Source organism: Camelus bactrianus, chromosome 6, assembly GCF_048773025.1.
Source record: "Camelus bactrianus isolate YW-2024 breed Bactrian camel chromosome 6, ASM4877302v1, whole genome shotgun sequence".
In the NCBI taxonomy this organism is placed as follows: Eukaryota; Metazoa; Chordata; class Mammalia; order Artiodactyla; family Camelidae; genus Camelus; species Camelus bactrianus.
In genome coordinates this window covers 83,439,678-83,463,967 of record NC_133544.1, presented here as the reverse complement: position 1 = coordinate 83,463,967, position 24,290 = coordinate 83,439,678, and the positions used below count along the sequence as shown (strand labels likewise).

The 24,290-nt window shown below is 35.6% G+C and overlaps 2 protein-coding genes across 8 annotated transcripts in view; one reads left to right on the top strand and one right to left on the bottom strand.

The window, feature by feature from the left end:
- Positions 1-1,159, top strand: part of CCPG1 (cell cycle progression 1) — a 39,521-nt gene extending 38,362 nt beyond the window's left edge. For 4 of the 5 annotated variants that reach the window (XM_074366159.1, XM_074366158.1, XM_074366156.1 and 1 more), the window contains one exon: positions 385-1,159. In XM_074366159.1, the coding sequence (XP_074222260.1) occupies positions 385-571 (187 nt within the window). In that variant the 3' untranslated portion in view covers positions 572-1,159. The remainder of the gene's footprint in view (positions 1-384) is intronic. The other variant, XM_074366157.1, reaches the window with a different exon arrangement.
- On the bottom strand, positions 1,146-24,263 carry PIGB (phosphatidylinositol glycan anchor biosynthesis class B). 3 transcript variants are annotated; one of them, XM_045506306.2, is made up of 12 exons: positions 23,968-24,245; positions 22,646-22,781; positions 22,136-22,253; positions 18,518-18,622; positions 16,912-17,042; positions 14,192-14,332; positions 12,847-12,898; positions 11,532-11,743; positions 10,857-10,921; positions 3,944-4,157; positions 1,830-2,031; positions 1,146-1,521 (listed from the first exon to the last, which is right to left on the bottom strand). In XM_045506306.2, the coding sequence occupies exons 1-12, from the start codon at positions 24,101-24,103 to the stop codon at positions 1,390-1,392; spliced, it is 1,644 nt and encodes a 547-aa protein (XP_045362262.2). In that variant the 5' UTR covers positions 24,104-24,245; the 3' UTR covers positions 1,146-1,389. The 3 variants fall into 3 exon arrangements, with proteins under 3 accessions (XP_045362262.2, XP_010967777.2, XP_074222261.1); XM_010969475.3 differs by having other exon boundaries at positions 1,851-2,031; positions 23,968-24,244; XM_074366160.1 differs by lacking the exons at positions 16,912-17,042; positions 18,518-18,622; positions 22,136-22,253; positions 22,646-22,781 and having other exon boundaries at positions 23,968-24,263.
- Positions 24,264-24,290: the final 27 nt, after the last annotated feature.

Genomic DNA, 24,290 nt, shown 5'->3' with positions numbered 1-24,290 from the left:
GTAAGAAAGAACAAAAGAGACTTTGTTTTGTTTGTAACAGATGTACATATTCCTGATGAGGGATGAAGCCACTGAGGGGGATTAATTTTTATAGGAAAGGAGGACAAAATAATGGAAACACATCTCATTATTTTATTGTCACATTTCTATTCTTTATCTGTTGAGCGTTTCTCCTCTTTGCCAGCAGTTATTTCTTCTTTCTATAGGATAAAAAGTATAATACTCACTGAATCTTTTTGGTATGGTTATACTAGGATTATACTTCAGATTAACATCCTTTTTCAGTGTTCAAATAATAGATTAATGGAGAAAAACATTAAAATTGTTTCTTGTTTAAATAAATTTAACTCTAACATAGATGAAAAATGTGTTTACTGCTTTCAGTCGACCAGATAAAAAGCAACGTATGGTAAATATTGAAAGCTCCAGGCATCGAAAACAAGAGCAGAAGCACCCTCAGCCACCTTATAAAAGGGAAGGTAAATGGCATAAATATGGTCGCACTAATGGAAGACACATGGCAAGCCTTGAAATAGAATTGGGGCAGTTACCTTTTGATCCTAAATATTGACCATCACAATTAAGTTAAATTAGAAAACTGTAACAAACATGGATGCTTTCTACAGTATTTGGTGTTGAAACTAAGATGAAATTATCAAGATAACAATGTCTTTTTATCATGGCTAAATATCAGTTTGATGACTTTGTATTATTACTCAGAAGCATCAAGCAAAAGCTTACTAACTTGCATTTTCCTGTAGTTTAGCTTTGCTGAATTTTTTTTGGCACTGAAAAATGTTCAACTGTAGTTTTATTAAGGAAGCCAGGCATGCAACAGATTTTGTGCATGAAATGAGACTTCCTTTCAGTATATGAGCTTAAAGCAAGCTCAAATTATACATGACAAAGTGTAATTAACACTGATATTTGTGTTAAATTTGCAGTAGAGCTTGAAAAAAGTACATTGTGATGGAATTTCATCTTTAACATTTTATAATCTTACACTTGCTTCTTGTCTTTTTGTGGGTTCAAGAGCCCGTTGACTTGTGAAGAATTTGCTGCCTTCTTATGAGCTTGCTGACTTGTTCTCTTGTGAAATTTCTTGCACATCTGAATATTGTGGAAGAAACAATAAAACTACACCATGAGGAAAACTAAAGGTCTTTATTTAAAATCTGGCATTGTATTAATAACATGATTTTATATTTTGTGATTTTTTTCATACATTTCCTTAGTAGTGGTATTTGGTAAAGCAGTTCACAGTGGTTTTTTGCTGGTTCCATGAATCTTACCCAGTATTTACTAGCATATTTAAGCAGCATCTGAATATTCCTGCTTTAGCATTGCCTGTTTGTCTGAGAAAGATCTAAACAGTTCAGAATTTCATCTTTAGTTGAGTTTCCCTTTTAACTTCCGTTCATAGACGTATATGTGACTTCCAGTTCGATCCTCCGGCAAGTGAGTGTGGAAGCAAACCGCAGTTCTCTCATAGTTACTTGAAATTAGAAAAGGACTTATTTCCTAGAAGTAAATAAATGTTTAAGAAATAAAGGCTACATTTCACTGAGTACTGTTTCAAGAATTTCAGAATTCTGTTCTGTTTGTTCATCTATGACTTTTTTCTTAATAAAACAGTACAATTTCTTAATAAAAGAATTAAGTCATAGTAAGCAACACATATTCCTTGATAGTTACAGAACTTGGCTGCTTTTGACTAGGGAAAAAACCAGTCATAAAATACAGGTTGAAAGGGACCATAACAAAGTGATGATGTCTGTTTACCTGAGTGTTTGCTAAACCTGAGGTGAAATAAAAATACCGAGTTTTACCTTTTTTTCATGTTCCTTTACCTCTTCCAAAACGCTGAAGATGATCAAGTGAGTAGGCAGTGTTGAATCATTGTGAAACTCTCTATACAACCACTTTAAGGGATTTAGATAAAATATATCTGCTTCAGTAAGATAATCACTTTTTCCACTCAGGTCTGGGGGACATTGGAGAAACCTCATTGGAAGTGGGTAGTGGACATGGCTATGAAAAGAAAGGTAGTTACCATTATAGTTACAAGAAATTAAAAACAATTTCGTGAAAGTTTTCAAATTACTCTTAATATATATCATGATCACATAACAAAATGTGAAATCTGAATCTAAATTGAGTTCCAGTTAAGGTGAGAAAGCACGTCTTTAATGCAATTAGTTTTCTCAAAAATGGTGAATATGGTTCTCACACCAGGTACCTGTGCAGTCGTAAGCTACAAGTCTAGACTAAAGAGTGAAAGTCCACTGCAGGAGGGAAGTGCGTCAGCAGCGTGTGGGACTCAGTATTCTCTAATACTGGTATGCTCTTCCAGGGATGGGATGGTCCTTTGGGACCCAGTAGGTTATTTGTTAGTAAGAGAGTACTATTCAGCAAGGTAGAAAACTGGTCATGAACCAGAAAGGATTCTTCATTCTTTTTCCCTTTCTGTTCTGAAAGGGGATGGATCACATCCTTAAATTAAAAGTTTTTCCTATTTTTTTTTGTTGTTCTGATATACTTATATAAGTAAGATTTAATAATAGAGAGTGACCTAAGTTCACTGATTACTAACATCCAAATAAGCAATGGTTTTATTGTGGCACAGAAAGACTAAAGTGTAAAAAACATGGATTGATGAATCATAACATCTAAAGCCAGTTACCTGGGCCATGCAAAAAGCCATGGGTATAACTTTGCCTAAGGAAAATTGAAGAAATATGTGATCAAAGTTTATTTTTATCTATGAAATGCATACAAAGTAAATTTACACAAGACCTAATACTTCATGACTTTCACAATTTTAGATGAAGGTCTTCCTTCAAGGCGAAAGCAGAAACAACCGAGAAAAAGCTGCCAGCCATTCCAAAGTAGGGATCAGACTTTTCTTTTGGTGCTCTATGGAGAGACTCTTGGTACCTCTTGAATTCCTGTTGTGTGAGTGTTACCACTACTGTGAGCATGGAGGGAGGTGGATGTCTCTCTTTAGCTCTAGTCATTTTTTATATAGCATGGGATCCTCAATTTAAAGGGATTCTTGGGGTCTTACACACCCCCTAACCTGTGGCTTCTGCCAGGCAATCCCAGTTTTCCAAGTTATGTACTAATAATTGACATTACTGATTCAGTTAAGTAGAGTATTCTAAAAGTGTTAAATTACCTTAAAATGATATCAGCTTTGATACTAAGTTGACTGAATGTGCATATGGAAAACAGACTTCAGATTGTTTAAAGCCAGATCAAGTTAAATAGGTATAGAATTTTTTTTAAAGGAAAGCTGTTTGCTGTGACCTTTTACTATTATTGGGCAATTGGTAAAGTAATACAGCTTCCTGAAATACAAGCATAGGTTCAATGATGTCTTTTGAAGTGTTCTACATAATTAAGGCAGTTTTAGTGTTACTTCCCAGAAATGCTTAATCCAAGCATTGGGATATCATCTAATTGAATTCCCTAATTTTTACAGGCAAGACAGCTGATATCCAAAGAGATTAAAAAGACTGGTTTAAGACTAGGACAGCAGTCTAGCAGTAAATCTGGACTTGAATCCAGTATTTTGAGATTAATTTAAAGGTACAGGAATATAAGATATATCACAAAGATTTATAGTAAGATCAATGATAACTGAATTTCTTTACTAAGAATGCCATCAAATAACTATAATATTTTAGACTACATTTAAATCAGATTAAGTTGTATTTTGAAAAAAGAATATTTAAGTAAATTAATAAGTGATGTATGATTTTCACTGACACAGATCAAACGGCTTTTAAAATTCATTGTGAATCAGTATGAATAGGAGTTTCAAATTTCTTATATAGATTATATATCATCTGATCAGTTAATTTCAATCCAGGAATCCGAATGGAATTTTAAAGTAGTTTCATTTTGTTAATAATAGCATGTAGTGAACAAATTTTATTACCTGTAATAAGGAGTAGAGTGGCACGGCATCATTATAAATACTGAAGCTGAAGATACATTTGGATTGTTGTAACAGAGTTCTTGAATGTTAGTCATGACATCAAGAGTACCTCGTTGATGAACTAAACCAGTATAGAGGGCGAGGAGCATGTTGGATAAAAACAGGAAACTTAGAGCTGGTTTTTTCCATGTTTTCAGGTGGTTTAGTGAGTACCCTGTATAAAGATAGACACGTTGAATCATTCACACTGGCAATCTTTTGTTTGCTTATAGTTAAGCAAATGTTAACTGCAGATATATCTGTAATCTTTCATGGAAGTGTGGCACAAGCTGTCATTCTGTAATGGACAAACAAGAAATAAGCAGTAGGTCATCTCTGTAATTTCTCTGACCATTTACTATCATTGTCCATTGTCATTCCAAGTCTTGACCTTTTTTCTAGAAAAAGGAATTGGGGTATAGTGGAAAGTTTATGGCTAGGGAGTCCAGCAGACCCAGATTTGAATTCTAGCTCTGGCATAAGTTGATTTACTTTGCTGAGCATTAGTTTCCCCATCTGTAAATTGGATAAGAGTACCCAAGTATTAGAAAAAATGTATGTCCAGTGCCTGTCCTGGTACATAGTAGTTGCTAAATAGACTTTTATTTCCATTTACCTATCTCTTTAATCTCCCAAGTACTAGCAATGGATTGCGTACATATAAGTCTTGGTAATTCTGAAGGAAGCATAACAGAATATCCTCTTAGAAGTATACACCACTGGGCTCCTGGGAGGTTTTCCGTGGTCAGTATATGAGTGGTGGCATAGATTCTTTCTGGAAGAAGAGGATTTATGTCTTTTTTTTTCCCCCTTTCACTGTAGTGTTGGGCAATTTGGAGATGCTGAATAATTTTTCTTTTTTAATTTGTAAAAGCAAATTCTTGTATGTGGCAAACAAAAGTAAAACAAGTAGAACAAACATAAAGGTAAATAAAAAGTAAAAGTCCCTGTCCCCATCCCATGGTCCTGCTCTCCAACAGCAGCTGATAATGAGCACATTAGGGTCTTTTAAAAATACTGTGTAATAATAGGCCTTTCCACTGGAAAAGATAAGCTTGTCAGTAAACTTCTTTGACATTTTGTTCACATTATACATGCACTGTCTCCATGAAACTAGATAATAGTTCTTTTGGAATCTGGGTATCCAGGATCCAGTCTGGCCTGCCTAAAGTTTTAGCACCAATTCTCACTGGGGCCAAGGCACTGTTTTTCATGACCATTATCTAACTGCTATCAGCTATCCTAGCTGGGCTTAACCACTAAAAGCAATTAAACATGAATGAAATTAATTTTGAACTGTTCCCATTTAACTACATAACTAATAAAGTTTCAAAAGAAAAATAGGAATAAATCAAGACCTGTGATTCATTTGAATCACATCTAGTATTTGTCACTAACTGAAGATACTCATTCTCTCTGTTTATCCTTCTTACAAAAACCCTTGCTACAAAAAAACCCCAAAACTGAAAAACACAGTATTAACATTAAGTTTTGGAAAAACTGAAGATACCTTTTCTTGTATACTTTAATATTCTTAATTAGCTGTGGTGCCTTTATAGTTCTCTTTTATCACTGTTAATTGCTCTGAATATTATAAATGGACTGAATAATAACTTCATCTATTCTAAGACATCTGATACCTCCCACTTGATAGTTAAAATCAAATCTGGGAAAGAATCTTAGATGCTCAATTTTGTTCCTTTATGAGTATTTTATTTATTTCATTTTAATTTAGTTTTTACCCAAAATATCTTTTATGACTATTTTAGATAACATTACCTACAGTTCATTCATTCAGTAGTTGGACTATCACATATTCATTTTACCTAGTACTACTTGAAAAAGCTCTTAACCAAAGAATATTCTGAGAAGTGCTGTGATTAAAAAAAAAAAAAATGTAGCCAGGAGGGAAGGTATAGCTCAGTGGTAGACTGCGTGCCTACCATGCACAAGGTCCTGGGTTCCGTCCCCAGTACCTCCATTAAAAATAAGTAAATAAAAACCTAATTACCTTCCCCACTAAAAAAGGAAAAAAAAAAAAAAAAAAAAAAAAAAGTAGCCAGATCAGGAAAACCAAGCCTACATTTAAAAGTTAAATCTAACTTTGTAAGATGTTTGAAATAGTAAAATGGGGAACTTGGGTTTATTAGAACTGGACTAGGATTCCAAAAGTTCCAACATCCCTGTAATTCCAGACACAGCTATAACAGACCAGCAAGTACAATGTAAAAGTGAAATGCTTCCTTTGGTTGACTGGCAAAAGCTAAAACCAGTGGGCTCAAGTTACAAAAAGCTACATTGAAGGGTAACACCCCTGGAAGACAACTTGTTCTCAGGAATATTGACTTAAGTGTGGGCATCTATGAAGCAGATGACTTACAATTTATTTCTTCACTAAATGTTCATTGAATGTTTTATCAGAACTATAGCAATAGGGATCCAAGTGTATGGAAGACTGATACAGAAGGGGTCTTTCAAGTTAGGTAATGCTTACCTTACTTCATGGTGATTTTCACTTTCTGAAGCTGGTTGCTCATTTTAGGCCTTATCCTTCTAGTGAGAATTAAATTAAATCTCCATATTATTTGGAGAAATAATATAAAGAAAACTGGGAAGAGAAAGAAGACTTGAATACTCTTAAATTTGAAGACTGAGGTTTTTCAAACCATCTGACAGTGAAGTTTCCCAAAGGGATTTCAGAAACTGTAGTTGTTAAAGAGAGGTGGAAAGATACATTATAGGGTCAATGCTGAACTGAGCCACAACAGACACCTAGAATCCATAGTTTTCTTATGAGGAAACAGAATGGTTTCTTTAATATTTAAAAGAGGCAGTGAGTAAGATCCTAGTAGCTGCCATCCAGTAAGTCCACTTAATTCTCCATACAAATAATGTGGAGATGCAGTTCTCACTGAGGGGATCCCCCCACTAAAGTGAGCTAGCTTCAGAAAGTGATAGTCACCACCACGTTAAGTAATGTAATTAAGCATTATGGAACTTGAAATACCAGACACCCTGCCTCCCAAATTACTTAAGATTCTGGGAACACAAGTTTTCTATCTGTCATATAAATGACTTACAGAAATCTTTCATTCTCTCATGTAATTTTCTTGAGAACATGGACTCAGTATGAACCCTGGTGACTCCTTGTCACAATACAGGCTCCTTCATTTCACATAGTAGCCCTTGCTAACTCAATGCAAGTAACATCCCAGAATATTTAATTTGCTCCTGTTAATCTGAGTCTACAAAAAGATACTTAAAAGTGGGTATATAGAAAATTTCTGGGAGAATTTATAAAAAAGAGATAATTACCACCTCTGAGGGCTTGGGCTGGATGATTAGAGGATGACAGTGATGGGTTTTTTTACCATTATTTTTATAGCAAAAAATACACTAGGTCCTAATCAGATCACTCTCATCAGACTGCTGTTTTAAAAGTGTTTTTTTAAATCCATTATGTCCTAATTGACTACTCCCCAGGATAAAAATCTAAAAAAAATTAGTATATTAGAAGGCCCTTTATGAATTGGCTCATTGTTTACTCAGCCATATCTCCTAATCATCATATATTATTTATCTTGACATACATAATCAGTTTTAAAGTCTTGGATATTTAGTGTGGCAATCTGTATTCTTCAGCAGTGACTGACGAGTTCCTTCTCACCAAGGTAAGTAAGGTTCATAGCAATAGAGAGTATGGGAAAATCGGGGCGGGGGTGGGGGGGTTCTTCATTACTGACCCCCGGTGTATCCTGGTTTTGGCAAGAATTATTAGAAAACTCAATGTTAAGAAAAAAAAATCTGTTAAGTTTTAGCAGTTAGAGCTATTTTCTGAGCTAACCTTTTCATTTTTAAATACTCCTTGGGAAAGCTGTTAGTTCAACTCAATTTCAGTGTTCACATGAAAAAGTGTGGTTTAATTCTAGAATGGAAGAATGTACAGGAGGATGGGTCTGGGGAAAAGAGAGACTTTTAACTATTAAGAACAGTAATAAGATAACTGAGCACAGACTGAGGGAGGTATCAGAAACAATTTTCTGTTGCTACTTTGCTAAGGAAATCTATTCTCATCTTCCATAGTAAGAAATCAGTAGATAATATCAAAAACAGTAATCTTTAAGAACTTTATTAGCATTTTAGTTAGAGAAGGAGATAAACAACAAAATAACCACCTAAAGGCGTGTAAGTGACTGCCTCTGGGGAGGGCAGGGAGGGAGGCAAGGGAAGTAGTGTTCTTTAAAACTCCTTATCTGACTTTTGAATGAGCATGAGCAGTTTTGCTAGTAAGATTAGCAAATGGAAAAACAAAGTGGCCTAATCAGAGACAAGCAAGTCTGCACTGGCCACTGTAAAAACAGATTAACACCCAACCCGAAACTGGCAGCAGGTGCTAGAAACAGCACAAATGACAGGTTCAGTCTAAGAATTTTAGTGTTAGTAGACCAATGACTGATTTCTTTTACAGATAAGGAAACTGAGGCACAAGGTTATACAGTTAACTAAGGATCAGAGGCAATCACAGAAGGTATGTTTTCTAGAATTAAGTCCTTATTTTGGATAGGCCTGGGAAATTCACATTAGGCAAGAGAAGTTACTGTAGACTGAAAAAATGGCTGCAGTCATTCCTCTTCCTGTGTGCAGTCCCCACATGAGCCTGAAGCTTATTTCCCATTTCTTAATCTGGCCTGGCTGTGTGACTTAGTTTGACCAAAAGAATGTGGTAGAAGTGACAGTGTGCCAGTTCATGCTTGGACCTCAAAAGGCTTTGTATGCTTCTGCTTCCTCTCTTGGAAACCTGCCTACCCCTAGCTTGTTCAGCCCCAGCTAGCCTGCTGGAGAATGAGAGCACGTAGCAGAGCTGAGGTCCTTGGCCTATAGCCAGCTGAATCCCACATGGTGACAGTCCAGTCTAGTTCGGGATAGCTGCCTACCTCATCTGCAGCAGATCACATTTGCATCACTGAGCTCAGTGGAGAACTGCCCAGCTGAAATGTAGATTTGTAAGTAATAATAAATGGAGTTTTAAGCCCCTAGGTTTTGCTGTGACTTATTATACAGCAGTTGCCAATAGAATTGCCATGTTTATATAAAATCAGTATAAAGAACAGAAGAATAGAATAAAACAGATTTGAGGTGCAGTATAACTCAGGATTTCAGGTAGTTAGAAAAGACTCAAACTAGGCCATTTAAAACATCTAGGACTCCAAAGAGAACTGTTGTCTGAAATCATTCCTGAACATCCAAAGACTTGTTTGAGTGAGCTCACTACTTAATTGGTCCTGTTGTTGGAACCTGATGGCATTAGAGTTCTGACATACAAGTGTGTAAGGAATCAGAATCTTGGCTCACTCAGGAACCTTGGGTCTATGTTTCTGGAGGAAAAGCTCACATCTTGTGAGAAGACGTCGGGTCTTCCTAGGTCTCAGTCCCTTAGGGATCCTTCTGAGTGGACACAGGATTGGAAGAAAGGCTGATTTCTTGTCCATTATTAGAAAGGGATCTCTTCAACCCTCCCCATTTTTTCTCAGTCTTTGGGGCTGGGCACAAGGGGTTACCTGGATCCTGCCACTTAAAGATTCAATCTTTTGGAATGGGAATGAGGATTCAGACAACTCAGTCTTTAAAACACTGTGTGATGACAGGGCAGAGAATTGGGATGCTGGAAAAACCCAGATTATTAAACGGAGTGAAACCAAGTTCCTAAAGTAACCAACAAAACATACACAAATATTTGTCCTGCAGTAGTCTGGCAGTGTTCACCTGGGCAGAAAGCAAACTTAATTGTCACTCTAACTCAAACTAAAGTGATTGTAAAGAATAAAAAAAAAAATTAAATCTGGATAGTGATTTGTGAACAGATTTGCTCTGCCAAATATTATTAAGACTTTCCAAATAGCTGTTAGATGCTTATATTTTCACTTGTGCCTGCATTTGTATATGAAGTAAGACTAAAGATACTGTATGAGACTAACTTTCAGTGCTGAGATGTTTCAAATATATAAATATGTATAGTTGTGTCTAAACTGAAGAGAGTACATACATCTGAGATCTGTAGGAGATGTTGCTTATACTTGGTCAAAGAAGACTGCTTAACTTAATGAGTGGATGGATTTTTTTCTTTTTTTTTTTTTTAATAAAAAGGTTAATACCTTTAACTTTCCAAACCTCCAGGCCCAGTTGATTACTCATTTCTTCCCTCCCTAGCCCAGTAATATTTTTAGTGATTAATATTTAAAGGAAGCCAACAGTCATTTATTATGAGTTAAACTTGAAGTTAATAAAGTTTCAATTCATAAATTTTCCAAACCAACTGATAAAAAAATTCATATTTTCCAGAGGTGAGTAATGTAAGACTTTTTAGAAGTCACATGTGAAAAAATTATTGCAAAAACTAGTGGAAAAATGAAGAAAAGACCAAAATAAAATCAGAAGTGTGAATCACTTTAAAACCTGCATATGTATTAGAGTGAGTCTTGAAGGGACAGATGTGTGTCAAGCATTAAAAACTAGATTTAACATATTTTTCATTTGGGGTATGAAGAATTTTGTAGTTTAACCATAAACTTCAAATAGCTATATCTAACATAGACATTGTATGACTTTTTAGCAAAAGATTTCTAACTGCCAAAAACACCACCACTAAAAGGTGCCATGGATATTAGACCCTTATTTTTTTAAATGGACATTTAGGCAGGAAAAAGGATATTTAGGCTGTACAAAAAGGCAATACTGCAGTAATATAATCATTTTTAATTAGGAAGCATTCTCATTTACCCTAGTAGAAAATAAATAATATTTTAGAGTTTATTAAACATTGATTTTCTTTTAACTCTATAATTAATTTTTTTCTATATTAAGCAAAAACACTTACCACAGAACACCATACAAAATGGTAAAACTGGATAGATAAACCTGAATTCTTTGTGGCTCAGCATGCTATAATAAAGATATTAAAAGAAAATGTTATTTTCTCATAATAAGTGACAGTTTGAGAAGTTAATGTATTTAAAATGAATATTAATATGATGTTTTTCTAACTACTGAGACTGAATTTCATGCTTCAAGAATCAAGTCTCATTTTTTTGTTATAAGGTGGTGATGATGTGTTAAAAGTAATCCTAACATTTAATGTCAATGCTAAATTCTAAAGTATAATTACATGCTAAAAAAGGGATTTCTTTCTGTTACCTATCCAAGTAAGTTCTATTACTCAAATTTAGAATAACAGTACATACATTTTCATTTAAAAATATTTCTCTGGTCCTTCAACACCTAAAATTTTGGCAGTTACTGTTTTTTTAAAAGCAAATACTATTTGTGCAACCTCTTAAAAACTGAATGTAATCCTTATTAAACTATGTGTATCAGAAGCTTTCAGTCTGAGCACCAGCATAATTTCTACATTTTCTGTTTGCTAAACAATCCCCATTAACAAACCATAAAAACTAATGCATCTCCAAAAGATAAAAAGTTTGCCTTTTGAAGAATTTAGTTAAATTTCTTGGTAACATTAAAAAATTAACTGTTCAAAAAGATTAAATCTTACCTATAAACTAGCAGTGTCCACAGCACAGTCACCAAAAATATCCTGTACCTCTTTGAGGCTAGAAAGCAGCCATGAATAAAGAAGGGTAAGTGAGTACCCAGGACAGCTGGAAATCCTTGGCTGAAGTACCAGTGCCAGGGATGAGAACCATAAAATGTTCCCAAATCCTGCAGCACGTTAAATTTCAAAAAGTTATATTGAACCAGAGTCCACTGGCATCGTTGAAGGAAAGAGAAATAGAAATGTGTTAGTGCCAAGTATGAATCTTTGGCATTAGAGAATTTGGCAGGATCTTGACATTAAATCAGGAATGAAGCCTAAAAACCAGATCATAGTTTACATTAATAATTTTGATTAATTACCATGTGAAATCATGCTTTAATTTTTTATGTTCTAAGTATTAATGTGTTATTTGTTATTTTGTAAAACACTAGGTTTTTGAGATTCCAGATAGTATGAATAAGGGAAGGATATAGCTCAGTGGTAGAGAGTGTGCCTAGCATGGTGAGGCACTGGGTTCAATCCCCAGTACTGCCATTAAAAAAAAAAAACAAAAAAAACCTTAAATAAATAAAAGCTAATTACCCCCCCCAAATTTTTTAAAAGTATGAATAAATGTTAATGCCTCTTTTGACAGTGTAAGTTTTACATACAATTAGACATAAAGAGAATCCTTAAAAATAATTTTTATGAGTGTATGTTTTTGGTACCCACGTTAAAAATTTTACTGTAGTACATTATGGTATCAGACATTACTTATAAGGTGAAAAGCTGTGAAACATTGCAATTTGAATTATAGCACAAAGCAGGTAACAGCAGTTAACATTAAGTGCTCACTTGTGCAATTAGGGCACTAGGCTTCAGATGGTGGCATCTGATTCCAGAGGCCGTAAGTGACTTAAAAATAGGGAACTTAAAAACAACCAAAGGCCGTTACCAACAGTCATGAGATTAAAAATGCCAAACCAGATGCTTGAAGAATAGTGTTCTGGTTAATTTGAATTCGAATAATTGAGGTCAATTAAAATCATTTAAAAAATTAACCTTTATTGTTACAAACCTGACAAAAATGCCTTAAAATGGAGTCTTGAACTTCAGTTAGGAATACACAATTCTGTTATATAGAGAGCACAGCAAATGGAACCAAAGACCCAAAGTAGTTTTTTTCCAATATATCCCATATCATTAAAAACAATGATTTACCTATGTTCCCCAATATTCATAGATTAAAAAGTCAGGTCGAGTTTTTAGCTTAATAAATGATTAGATTAACTTAGCTTAAAACAACAAAAAAGCGTCATATTTTTTTACTTACTTGACCAAAAAATATACGATCGATTATCAGAGACAAACTGAAAGTGACAAATCTGAAAAACAAAACAGAAAAGTGATGAACATTCTGAACTTACTGCAAATCCAATAGTGGCATATGGCTTTGCAAGTGCTTTGCATCAAAAGCCACTTTAAAAATGCTTTAAAAGTTTCACCAACTGCATACAGATTTATAAGTCTGAAAGATCTTTCATTGAGAGAAACTGTATTTAAGCAAACTTTTAAAAGTAATAAACACTGTATTATTTGTTGCTGCATAACAAATTACCCCAAAACTTGGCATCCTAAAACTATGAACATTTATTATCTCACACTTTCTGTGTGCCAAAAATCCAGGCGCAGCTTATCTGGGTGTCTCTGGCTCAAGGTCTCATAACTTGTCAAGATGTTGGCTAGGGCTATAGTTTCATATGAAGGCGCTCACGATTTTTCCCTATAGCATTCACTGTCACTTGAGAAATATATGTCAATCATGTTTTTAGCTGCCTCCCTCCACTAGAATATAAACTTTATGACGGCAGGGACTTTGTTTTGTTAAAGTGCTATATCTCCATCATCTGGAAAAGCACCTAGCATATTCTAGGATTAAATAAATATTTGCTGAATGAATGTATTACATTCAAAACAACGTTAATAAATCTGAGAAATGACAACAGTGGCAACTTAGCCACAGATGATTTTGTCCTTTTTAACAGCTAAGCTGCCCAAAAATACCTGTAAAGAGTGAACACTAGTATATTTGAAAAGATTACTGTTCTAAGAGTCAAAATGCATTCGTCCCTTCAATAAATAACTATTTTGGATACTGCACTAGATACGTGGGATAAGTCTGATCGTAGGAGCTCAAAATACAGTGAGAGGACCTGGGTTTCAATCCCATTTCCATCACAGCAGTCAACCCAATGACACTGGCTAACTCATTTTTAATTTCACAACCCCGTTTCCTCTATCACAAAGTAAAAATACCTACATTGCTAGATCCAAGAATTGTGAAAATCATGAGGTAGTACGTGAATACACATACATTATAAAGCCCTATACAAATGTAAAGGAATTAAGTATCTCTAAAATGTATTTGAAAAATATTTAGGAAATAAAGCACAGGAAAGTTCTAATTTAGAAAAATTGTAAAGATCCTTATTTCAGCAAATTAAAATACTTACAGTTAATCAGAATCACAAAAATATAAAATCAGAAATACTGTTTCCTTGGTCTGACAATTCTCATTGCCATTGGAGGATATAATTGACTAAAAGATGTAAAATCTTGTTCATAATCTGTAATTTATAGATTATTAAAATTAATAGATGGATTGTAGCCATACTTACCCTATAGGTAAAAACTGATGTAGAAAAAGATCAAGCTTTCTCTGTTCTTGCCAGAAATGTCTGAGCAGCAAAGGTACCCATGGAATGACAGCTGTGGGACGGATTATGAAGGCAAGTGCCACCAAGGATGAGTACTTGACACTAGAAGCAAGAAAAATGTGTTGTCAAGTCATCTAGGATATCAGTTTAGAAGGTATCTATTTACACTGTGGATAACATTTTTTTAAAAAAAATGAGAGCACTTTCCTTTTGGTATAAATAGCTACGTGAGCTTGAAGTTACTTTAACTTTCTGGCTCTTAATTTTTCTTATCCATAAAGAGAGGTAATATCTAAGGTCTTTTCCAGGTTTAATATTCTAATTCTAGTATTTTCAAGTAAGAAGTTATTTCTGTGCTTAATATTTGTCTTGTTTACTGAAAAGTGTACTAATTTTTAACTATACAACTCTACCATTTGCTTTTCTGGTGGAAAAATGAATACGTCTCTCCTAAAGAGATAAAAAACTGTCACAGGAAACCATTCTCTAAGGAAAAAAAAACAACCTCCTTTAAAAGAAACATTTAGGCAATGATGGCCTTCTGGGCACATGTGATTTTATTCTGAAGGTAAGCTGGTGATTTTGTCCAACTAAAAGATGTATATATACAACTAATTTAAAAAACTTACTATACAAACCTACATGATCATGGATAGAAATGTGGATTTTAACTGTTAGAGGAGTTCCCTCAATAAATGGCTGAAGAAGAGTACTTGATAATTTAATTATGAAGACTACAGATAAAATAAAACAACTTTACGATACCATTACCTACCTATTAACTAATAAGTACAAAAAATGTAAGAGCAGGGATTTCAAGTTCAAATGCTTACAGAGACCAGATAAGTAATAAAAATGTGGGATACAGGCTGCATGGGGGCTGATACTGTCCTGAAGGAATCCTGGCCCAAAATGTTGCAAGGCCTTCTGTTTTTTCAAGAGAAACCAGAAATGCAGATTTTATGTTAAGATCTTCCAGTTTTAACACTTTGCCAAGTAGTTTACTTAAAAAGCACAAAAAACAAAAAACACTGTGCAGTGAAATAAAACATATGTGTGGCTTGACTTGACTTGCAGACAGCATAATTGCAGACTCTGCCACAGTGAAACTACCTAGACAGTGCCCAAACGTTTCTAGTCCTAACCTCACTCCAAATATTCAGACTTGGATTTCGTACTCCCTTCTGTGTGTTTCTACATAAGTCTCTTACTGGCATTCAAAATCAGAGTGTATGAAGTAAGCCCCGCAGCTTTCTCTCAAACCTGTTTAGTGTCTAGTATTTAAGTTAATAGAATCACTCAGTTTCTCAGTCTTAAAATTTTGTTGTCACCTTAAATAAGCAACTTCTCATCCCACACATCCACCTTGTTTCCTTCCCATTCCCACGGCCATCCTTCTACATCAAGTCCTGTCACTTGTCTAGAATCTTTGTGGTTGTGTCGCTTGTTTGGAGTCTTTTTATAGTCATTGTCTTTTTTTTTTTTAATTGCCAAGAAACATTCCTTTACTTAACATCATTATATCATCAATACTTACTGAACACTTACTTTGTAATAGGCCCTGTGCTATACTGTCCATAGATTCTTATTTAATTCTTGAGAGCTGTTTTATTATTCTCATTTTATAGAAATCAATGCTTAGATGTCCTGTCATATAGGTAGCTTAAGTGAATGTCTATTCTTGTGGTCAAGAGTATAATGCAGAAATGATTTTATTTGATTGGATCCTCCCAGCAACTTTCATATATAAGGAAGAATGGATGCTAGCTTCTGAACTGTATTCCCAAATTTTCTAGCTTTCTCCCTTTGAGTGTATCCTAAATACTGCTACTTTAAGAGAATTATTTCTAAATCAGATTTAATTATGTCATGCTTCTCAAAAGCCTCCAGTGGTACTGTACTACCTATAGAATAAGTCCAGATTCTGGAGAAGGGCAGCATTCCATTCCAGCCTCGTCACTCATTTTTCTCTTCTCCCACACATCCTACCACACATTAGCGCCTCCGGACAACCTGCCTGGAAACGGTGAAGCCATAGTGCAGCTCTGTGCCTTTGCTCATGTTGTTCCCTTTGCTTGGTATTTGCTCCCCCAATTTATATAAACCCAAACCAGGTCCATATATTTTCTATTTGCCCGTCCAGCTCTTTCCACTCTTCACCTGCCCATTGTGCAGGGAGGCTGACCTGTATGGAATATATAAGTGGGCTGTCTTGCTTTCTAGCTTCCCATTAGCTTTGGTTAATTGAAGGGCAGAAGAGTCAGGGTATTTTCTTTACCCTGCTCTCTCCTTGCTATGGCCACCTCCTGTTGGGGCCCTCTCTCAGAGTTACAGCTCAATGGATTCCAGTAAGTTTCCTTCTCCTTGCTCCCTGGGGCCAGAGGGTAATAGAAACTTCCTGCCGTGGCTAGTCTTTGGGTACTACAGTATACTCTTATTAGCTTTTCTAAACACTGTTTACACCTTCGTAATCAGTCCTTTTATTAAACGCTCCTTAATTATCCAATTTGAGTATATCTGTTTCCTTCTGTAATAAATATATCAACAGAGAATTTGTGCTTCTAATAACCTTCATGAACATTAGGGGGTCCATTGGACATTATAATATATTGCTAATTTAAGATTTTTCAAAAGCATGCTTTAGAGTTTTGTATATAATTATTAGTAGTAATACATCTCACCTGTTCATGGACTTTGAACCTTCCAAAGGATAGTAGAAAAGAGCAATTACAGTGAGAACAGTTTCCATGGTGTTTGTAAGAGTTCTGGTACAGCAATACCATGTGAACCAAGAGCACAACTGGCAAAAAAACTAAGAACAATTATAAGCAAAAACGTATAGAGTGGGAAATGGAAACTCTCTGTATTATCTTCTAAGGAAAACAACAAATCTAAATGTTGCAAAAATCACATCAAAAGGTAAATGATGTTAAAAGTAGGCATGCCCAAACATTGCTTTTAAGAAGTTACATCAAATACATGTCTATATCAGATCTGTATTTGTTAAAGTTAAGAAGCGTATACTTTCAGGTGCATTTTTATGGTATTGCACTTGATTTAAATTTCACTTCACACTAAGAAGACTTAAAACAGATTCTTTGATGGTAGAATTTAGAGAAGATTAAAATTCTTAACTAGTGTCTCAAATTCAGTACTCCTTCAACTGTCTTATATTTACTGACAAGTGATTTCAGTGATGATAGTGACTATAGTGACATATATATATATATACACATACACACATGCACACTTTTTCAGATTCTTCTCCATTATAGGTTATTACAAGATATTGAATATAGTTCCCTGTGCTATACAGTAGGACCTTGTTGTTTAGTTTATACATCGAAGTTTGTATCTGCTACACCCAAACTAGTAATTTATCCCTCCCGGCCCCCTTTCCCCTTTGGTAACCATAGGTTTGTTTTCAATGCCTGTGAGTCTATTTCTGTTTTGTAAGTAAGTTGATGTCTATCACTTTTTAGATTCCACATTTAAGTGATATTATATGATATTTGTCTTTCTCTGACTGACTTACTTCACTTAGTATGATAATCTGTAGATCCATCCATGTTGTTGCAAATGGCATTAGTTCATTCTTTTTTAAGGCTGAGTCGTATCTAATCTTTTTAATGCAAATCAACACACTACCTGCAGAAATATGCCCTGTTAATAATTAATAAATCGTTAATATTTATTAATAAATTAACAAAAAATTCTATTTCAGAAATGTGTTGGTACTTGGAATTTGGAACATATTTGCCAATAGAAATATAAAAAAGGGAGTGAGTTCTAAGCTGGCTCATATAAGCTTACTTAATTCAATTTATAGCATTCTAGCCAAAAGTCAAAGAGCGTGTCACTGAAAAGTTACTTCTCAGGGTTGAGTCTCAGGCAGCTGGAGGAAGAGTGAGCAAGGGTTGTAAACAGCTGAGGTGATTTGTGAGGTAGGCAGTGCTTTAGAACTATTCCTGCTGGATTTTATGGAAAGCGAGGCAAGGACTCTGGTAATTTTGAGTCCAGGTGCTTCCCAAGGCTGTGTCCTAGGGTTCAGCCTCTCGTAGGGCTGGAGGCCATCAGTGGCTTCTGCTGCCTAGAGCTCAGAGGAGAGGGATGGCATGTGCCACTTGCATTATACTGTTAGTAATTATAGAAGTGCCTCTATAAAGTTGTCTGACTTATCTTCTGAAACTGTCTTGGGAATCAGTCGTGTTGACTGATGTTCCATTTGCTTCATGCTCTTTGGGATGAAGTGACTGACATACAGTTTCTGAAGTGTTTAGGACTTACCACCCATCTTGCCACTTGCTGATTTTCTAGTTGCTTCATTAATGAGTAAAGCCTCAAGTCTGCCACAGCAGACAGAAGTGCTTGGGCGAGTCTAGGAATCCAAATCTTCATTAGTTTAAAAAAAAAAAAAAAGAATACATTAAAAATAACTGTTGGTTCACACTGAAAATCATAAGAAAAAGGTGATCCAACTTTCAAGTGAAAGTCATTCTTAATTTTAAAAAAAGTGATGTATTATTCTCTTCTTCTGCAGAAAATAACTTTTTCTACCCCCAAAATTACATTAATTTTCATGGAAATATCAAAAGGTAGTTTTATCATTCTCTCTCTAATATATATATTACAGCACTACTGATTTTAAATAGTCAGCAAACCATTTCATTGTATGAAGGTTCTATTTTAGAAGCATATTAAGTTACTTTCATTAGCATAACAGTGGTAATTTTTTATGAAACATTTACAGTACTGTGTGCTACATATCATAGTTAAGTACTTATGTATATCAGCTCATTCAGTCCTTCTAACAATCGTATGAGACAGGTACTGTGTTATAAATCAGGAAACTGAGGCATAGAGAGATTAAGCAATTTCCCCAAGCTAGTTAGTGTGGAGGCCAGGATTCAAACCCAAGTCTGCCTGACTCCAAAGCTCTTACCTACTAAAGTACGTTGCTTCCTTATCCTGCAATATAGATACTAAAGTAATGTGAGTTACTTTTTTAAGCATAAGTTACCTACAATGATAGAAACATGGTATTCAGATGACATTAAAGAGTAAATTTAAAAGTCAAATTAAAAGGAATTAAAGAGTAAACGTATTATAACTTAATTACAGTTAGTAATTCTAATGCTAGACATTAGCATCTTTGAGTTGTAAAATGTGTCAAAGTTATCATTAACAAAGTAGCACTTGCTGGCAGAACACAATTTAATTTTTAAAAGTTTGTTCAAAAGATGTATTTCTAAAAATTTATATGTGAATCTATTTTTGTTGAATCAAACTTCGCTAATTTTACATTATAATTAGAGCTGCTTTACTTTCAGTTGTCAGTGGCTTCTGACACTTTAGCTTTATGTCCTTTTTCTTTATGAATAATCTGTAAATAAACGTTTAAATCTTAGAGCTAAATGCACATTGTACTTCATAATTCCACTTAAACTGTGCCCTATAAAATACAATAAAAGGCACTGAGGTACACACGTTCTGTTTACCCTGCATAAGAATCTATAAGCTTCCTCCTCACCTCCCAGGCATGAAAGTACTTCATGTGAAAAGTTAACTTAGCTATAAACTTAATAAGAGCTAAGAGTGTGAGGTAGCCACTAAAAGACTAAAAGAATCCTTGTGCATGGACAGAAGTATAGTATTTATGAAGTTAAAGGTCCCTATATCCTGGGCTAGTTATCCTAGCTCTCAATATTGTGTTCAGTTTTGAGACCCATATTTTAAGATGGACATATAAATTACAAGATGTTTAGAGGATATTATCTGATCATGAGGTTTAGAACTGGAGATGTTTATCCTGGATAAATGAAACTTTTTGAAGAGTTGTTATGTAGAAATCTTGAATTTTAAAAGAACGTAGATTTTTAGCCCAATGCAAAAAAAGTGGAGTTCTAAATTCCGTTATTAGCAGTCTCTCCAGACTTTTAAGATACCATAATTTTCTAGTTATAGTAAGGACCTGACAAGAATTAAACAGCTGCATGTGGCTCCTGGAAAATAATGACTAGTGTGGTGGGGTAAAGAGAAGAAGGAACATGCCGGGGTAAACCTTGAAGATGAGGCCTGTGTTGGCAGCTTACCATTCTATACGCCTGTTCTTTAAGATCCCGATTCCTCCCTTAAGCTCCAGGAGCCAAATGCCCTTGTGCCGTCTTCTGACTGTTCAAAGCCCCCACTGTGGTACCCCCACAGGTCTCCCTTCTTATCCCTCTTTCTTCTCACATGTCCTAAGCCAGCACTGTCCAGTAGAAATACAATGTGAGCTACATATTTAATTTTAAATTTATAGTAATTAAAAAGTAAACAAAAAACCCCCACAGGTATAATTAATCTTAGTGCTTTTGTTTAACTCATTATATCTAAAATATGATCACTTCAACATTTAATCAATATAAAAACTAAAATATTTTACATTCTTTATTTTGTATTGCTCTTTGACATCTGTTATATATGTTACACTAATAGCACTTCTCAGTTGGTACCAGCATTTCAGGTCTTCTGTAGCCACATGGGGCCAGTGGCTACCATGCTGGACAGCGGAGCTCTAAGCTGTGCATCTCTAATACTATGCACACACCTTAGGCAGGTTAGAGAGAAGCTATTGGGAAAGAGCACTAGGCTGTGAATAAGTAGACCTAGATCTGGTTTTAGCTTTTAACATGCTTTGACTTTGGCTACTGGCTTCACTTTTCTGACCCCTTCTAGGTTTAAAACTATATAATTTCTATTTAAAATAATCAGTGTGAGAGTATGACTGACTGATAGCATCCTAATGTTTCTCTACCTGCTCACGTTCTAGGTAGGATAGAGGACTTTGGGTGGGTAGAGGGGTGGGGTAGGTTGGGGACAAGAGGAGGTTTCCTTTAGATCACAAAATGGCCAGGTGGGTCAGCTACAGGTTGAGGTCAGGGAATAGATCTTGGAGGAATAGGACGTTTTTCTATCTTGAAGGCTCCATTCGTAAAATAACCTACTTTCTGGGGTATTATATAGATTTGCCTGTGCTTCCAGTTTTTACAAATATCCTGCATGATCTAGAAGCTAGTCGGTAGTCCTGAGAGAAGAAAAGAGAATTCACAGCTCCTAGCTTCTACAGTGTGTCAATGGGAGAAACTCTGCTACTACTTTAAATTTTCCTTCCCTGTGATATTCCCAAATCATCCTGTTTCACCGATCTGACCCTTGTTTCTCAATAATGGGGAATCAAACTTCATTGCAAAGTGGAGGGTATAATCCAGCCTTAAAATACTTAAAAAAAAAAAAAAAAGTCTGAATCTGAGTGTCTTTACAGGCTTCAAAAAACCCCTCAGGATTTGGACTGCCTTTGGACATCTGGGCCACTTCCCTAACAGAGAATGTGGAAAGCCCAAACTTCTGAGTGCAACTTGATGATAGCTTAAAGAATCCTGAGAGTGAGGTTAGAGAAACTTTTGCACATTACTTCTTTTACACCCTCTCTCGGCAACTGACCCCAGAAATTCATGATCCAGGGATTACAACTCTGCTCACTATCAATGTCTAATTACTGTATATATCATTAAATTTTTGTCAAATTAATTTTTCTAAGTTTTAATTTCCACACTAAATCCTGAGTGGGTTTATATATATATTTAGTCTTCATAAGCTCATATAATATGGTCTGCTCACAAGTTAAAAAAAACAAGATACAACACTGCTCTTAAGTGATTCTTTTATGACAGAAGTATTCTTGGAAAGTACAAATAATATATAATGTAGATATTCTAAAAATCTGTATATCTTAATAGGACTGTTCACAGCAGAACACTTTCATGCTCAGTGTTATGTATCATTTAGTTAACACATTAACCTTAAAAAAAGGATGGAATAAATCTACTTTTAACAACTATTTCAATTACTTTTACTTAAACTTACCAGTAACTGAACACTATCTTTCCCCAAAAGATGCAGAATCTTGTAAATGCTTGCAAAGATTAAGGGGTATATGTAACCCCTCAATCTTTCTGTCCATTCCCAGGTCAAATAACCATAAGTAGTAATATTAAGGACAAATGTTAAACAGCATGGAAACAAAACCTATTTTCATTTCCATATATAAAACTTATTTTTTGGCAAAGAAACTAAAATATAGCATAAGAGGTATTTGAAATAAAAATGCATTTGGCCAACTTCTTCAAAGCAGGAATGTGGTTTTTACTTCCTCAATATTACTGAGCACTGTGGGAATAGATACTAAATGTTGAGTTAAGCACATTAATGTTCAAGAAAGATATAGAAGAAATATTAGCATGAAATCATGACATACTTTGATAAGTTAAAATTATTTGGAGAAAATACAGGAAATTGAAAATACGTCATAGAAGCTGATACAATTCCTAAGATGAATACACATTTCTAGTTTAGAAAAGAAACTACAAAGGATATTTGAAAACCATGTGATGTGCAACTTCAAGAGACTGCCAGTATTCATCTGGAACAAAACTTGTCTGGACTAAAAAGCAGTTACATATTCTTAATGCTATGGTAAACAAGACCAGAGAAGTGTTTTCACCAAGAAGATCTGAAAAAACAAAAAGCAAAAAAACAGGTACATGTGGCACAGAAGTCAGGTAAGTTCCACTTAGAGAACTAAAATCTGCTGCTCTGGTTGGTGGCTTGCTCAGGCTCTGTTCAGGCTCACTGGTGAACTCTGGCCTCTCCATGCTACTCTCAAAGCAGACCTGGGTGGAAAGTTAGACAATGGCAGAGCCTCACCACTGGGTGATTACCACTCTTCAGTTAACCAGTCTTTCTTGCGAGTTATTACATAAAGAGAATATTAAGATAAATATTTTAAAAGAGATTGAGTTAACTCCCAATAAGGCCTTAGGCTAACTAGGTTATCCTATATGTGTATCTAATGAAAGAAATAAGCTAACAAATGACTAACTTAGGAAGCAACACTTTGTATATGTGCACGTACTGCCATATAAAATGGTCTTCTGTACATTTTTAAATAGCTTACTATATGCTAGGCACCAAGTTCATTCTTTTACATGCATTATCTTATTTAATCCTCAAAATAATACTATGGGGTATTAACCCTATTTTACACATAAGGAAACTGAGGCTTATTTTAACTTCTTAAAAGAAGTTAAACTGCTTTGTCCCAGGTCAAAAAGGTTACAAATGACTTTAAACAGGATTCAAAACCTGGTCTGTATGCTGCCTCCAAAGCCCTGCTCTTAATCACAAACGGACAGCTTGTAGGCTGAATAGAGCATTTCTTAAAAATAGGAATTTAGTTGCCAACGTTCAAAAATCGTATTTTATATTAACATTTGTATTGCAACATAGCAAACCTTTTTAAGATCTGGCAACACAAAGCTCAACTGCGTAGAAGTGACTGGTACTGAAATATAGGGTGTTTTTGACTTATTTACATTTAGTGTTGCCTGTCTGGCCTCCTGAGGACTTGAGTTTACAACCTAACTCTGATCCACTGTTACCTTGAGTAACACTAGGCCTGGGTGCCCCCCTCCCCGAAATAGGGATGGACACACCATGCCTACTCCACCCACACGGCTGCCGGGAGGACGGCATAAAATAATGCAGACTACAGTGCCGTGCAAGAGGCAGGATCGAGAATCCCGTCTCGAGGGCAAGGCGATTCTTTGGCAACCCTAACCAGCAGACGGAGCCCTCGCTCGGAGTTGGCGACTTCCCGCCACCGCCACTCCACTCGGCGTCCACACCCCCTCCCTCACCTCTGCGGCGCCCAGTGCTCTTCTGGGGACCGAGGTACAAGGTCGATTTTCTCTTTCGCAGCTTCATCTTCTTCTGGGAACGGTTCTGGAGACCGCGGAAAAAGAGGCTGCCGCCGCCGCCGCCTTCTCGCTCCATCCTGCATCTGCTTCGAGGGCCGCTGCGGACCGCCAGCAGCCACGGTCCCTGGCAGAAAGTAGCTGAGGAAGCGCGCGTTGCTCTTCCGCCCACTAAGTATGGCCTCTGCGAGCAGCCGTCGCTCGCAGGCGCGGGGGTAGCCGGGAAAGGGCAACTTCATCACTCCCGCCGCTGAAGGTGGTGTCCG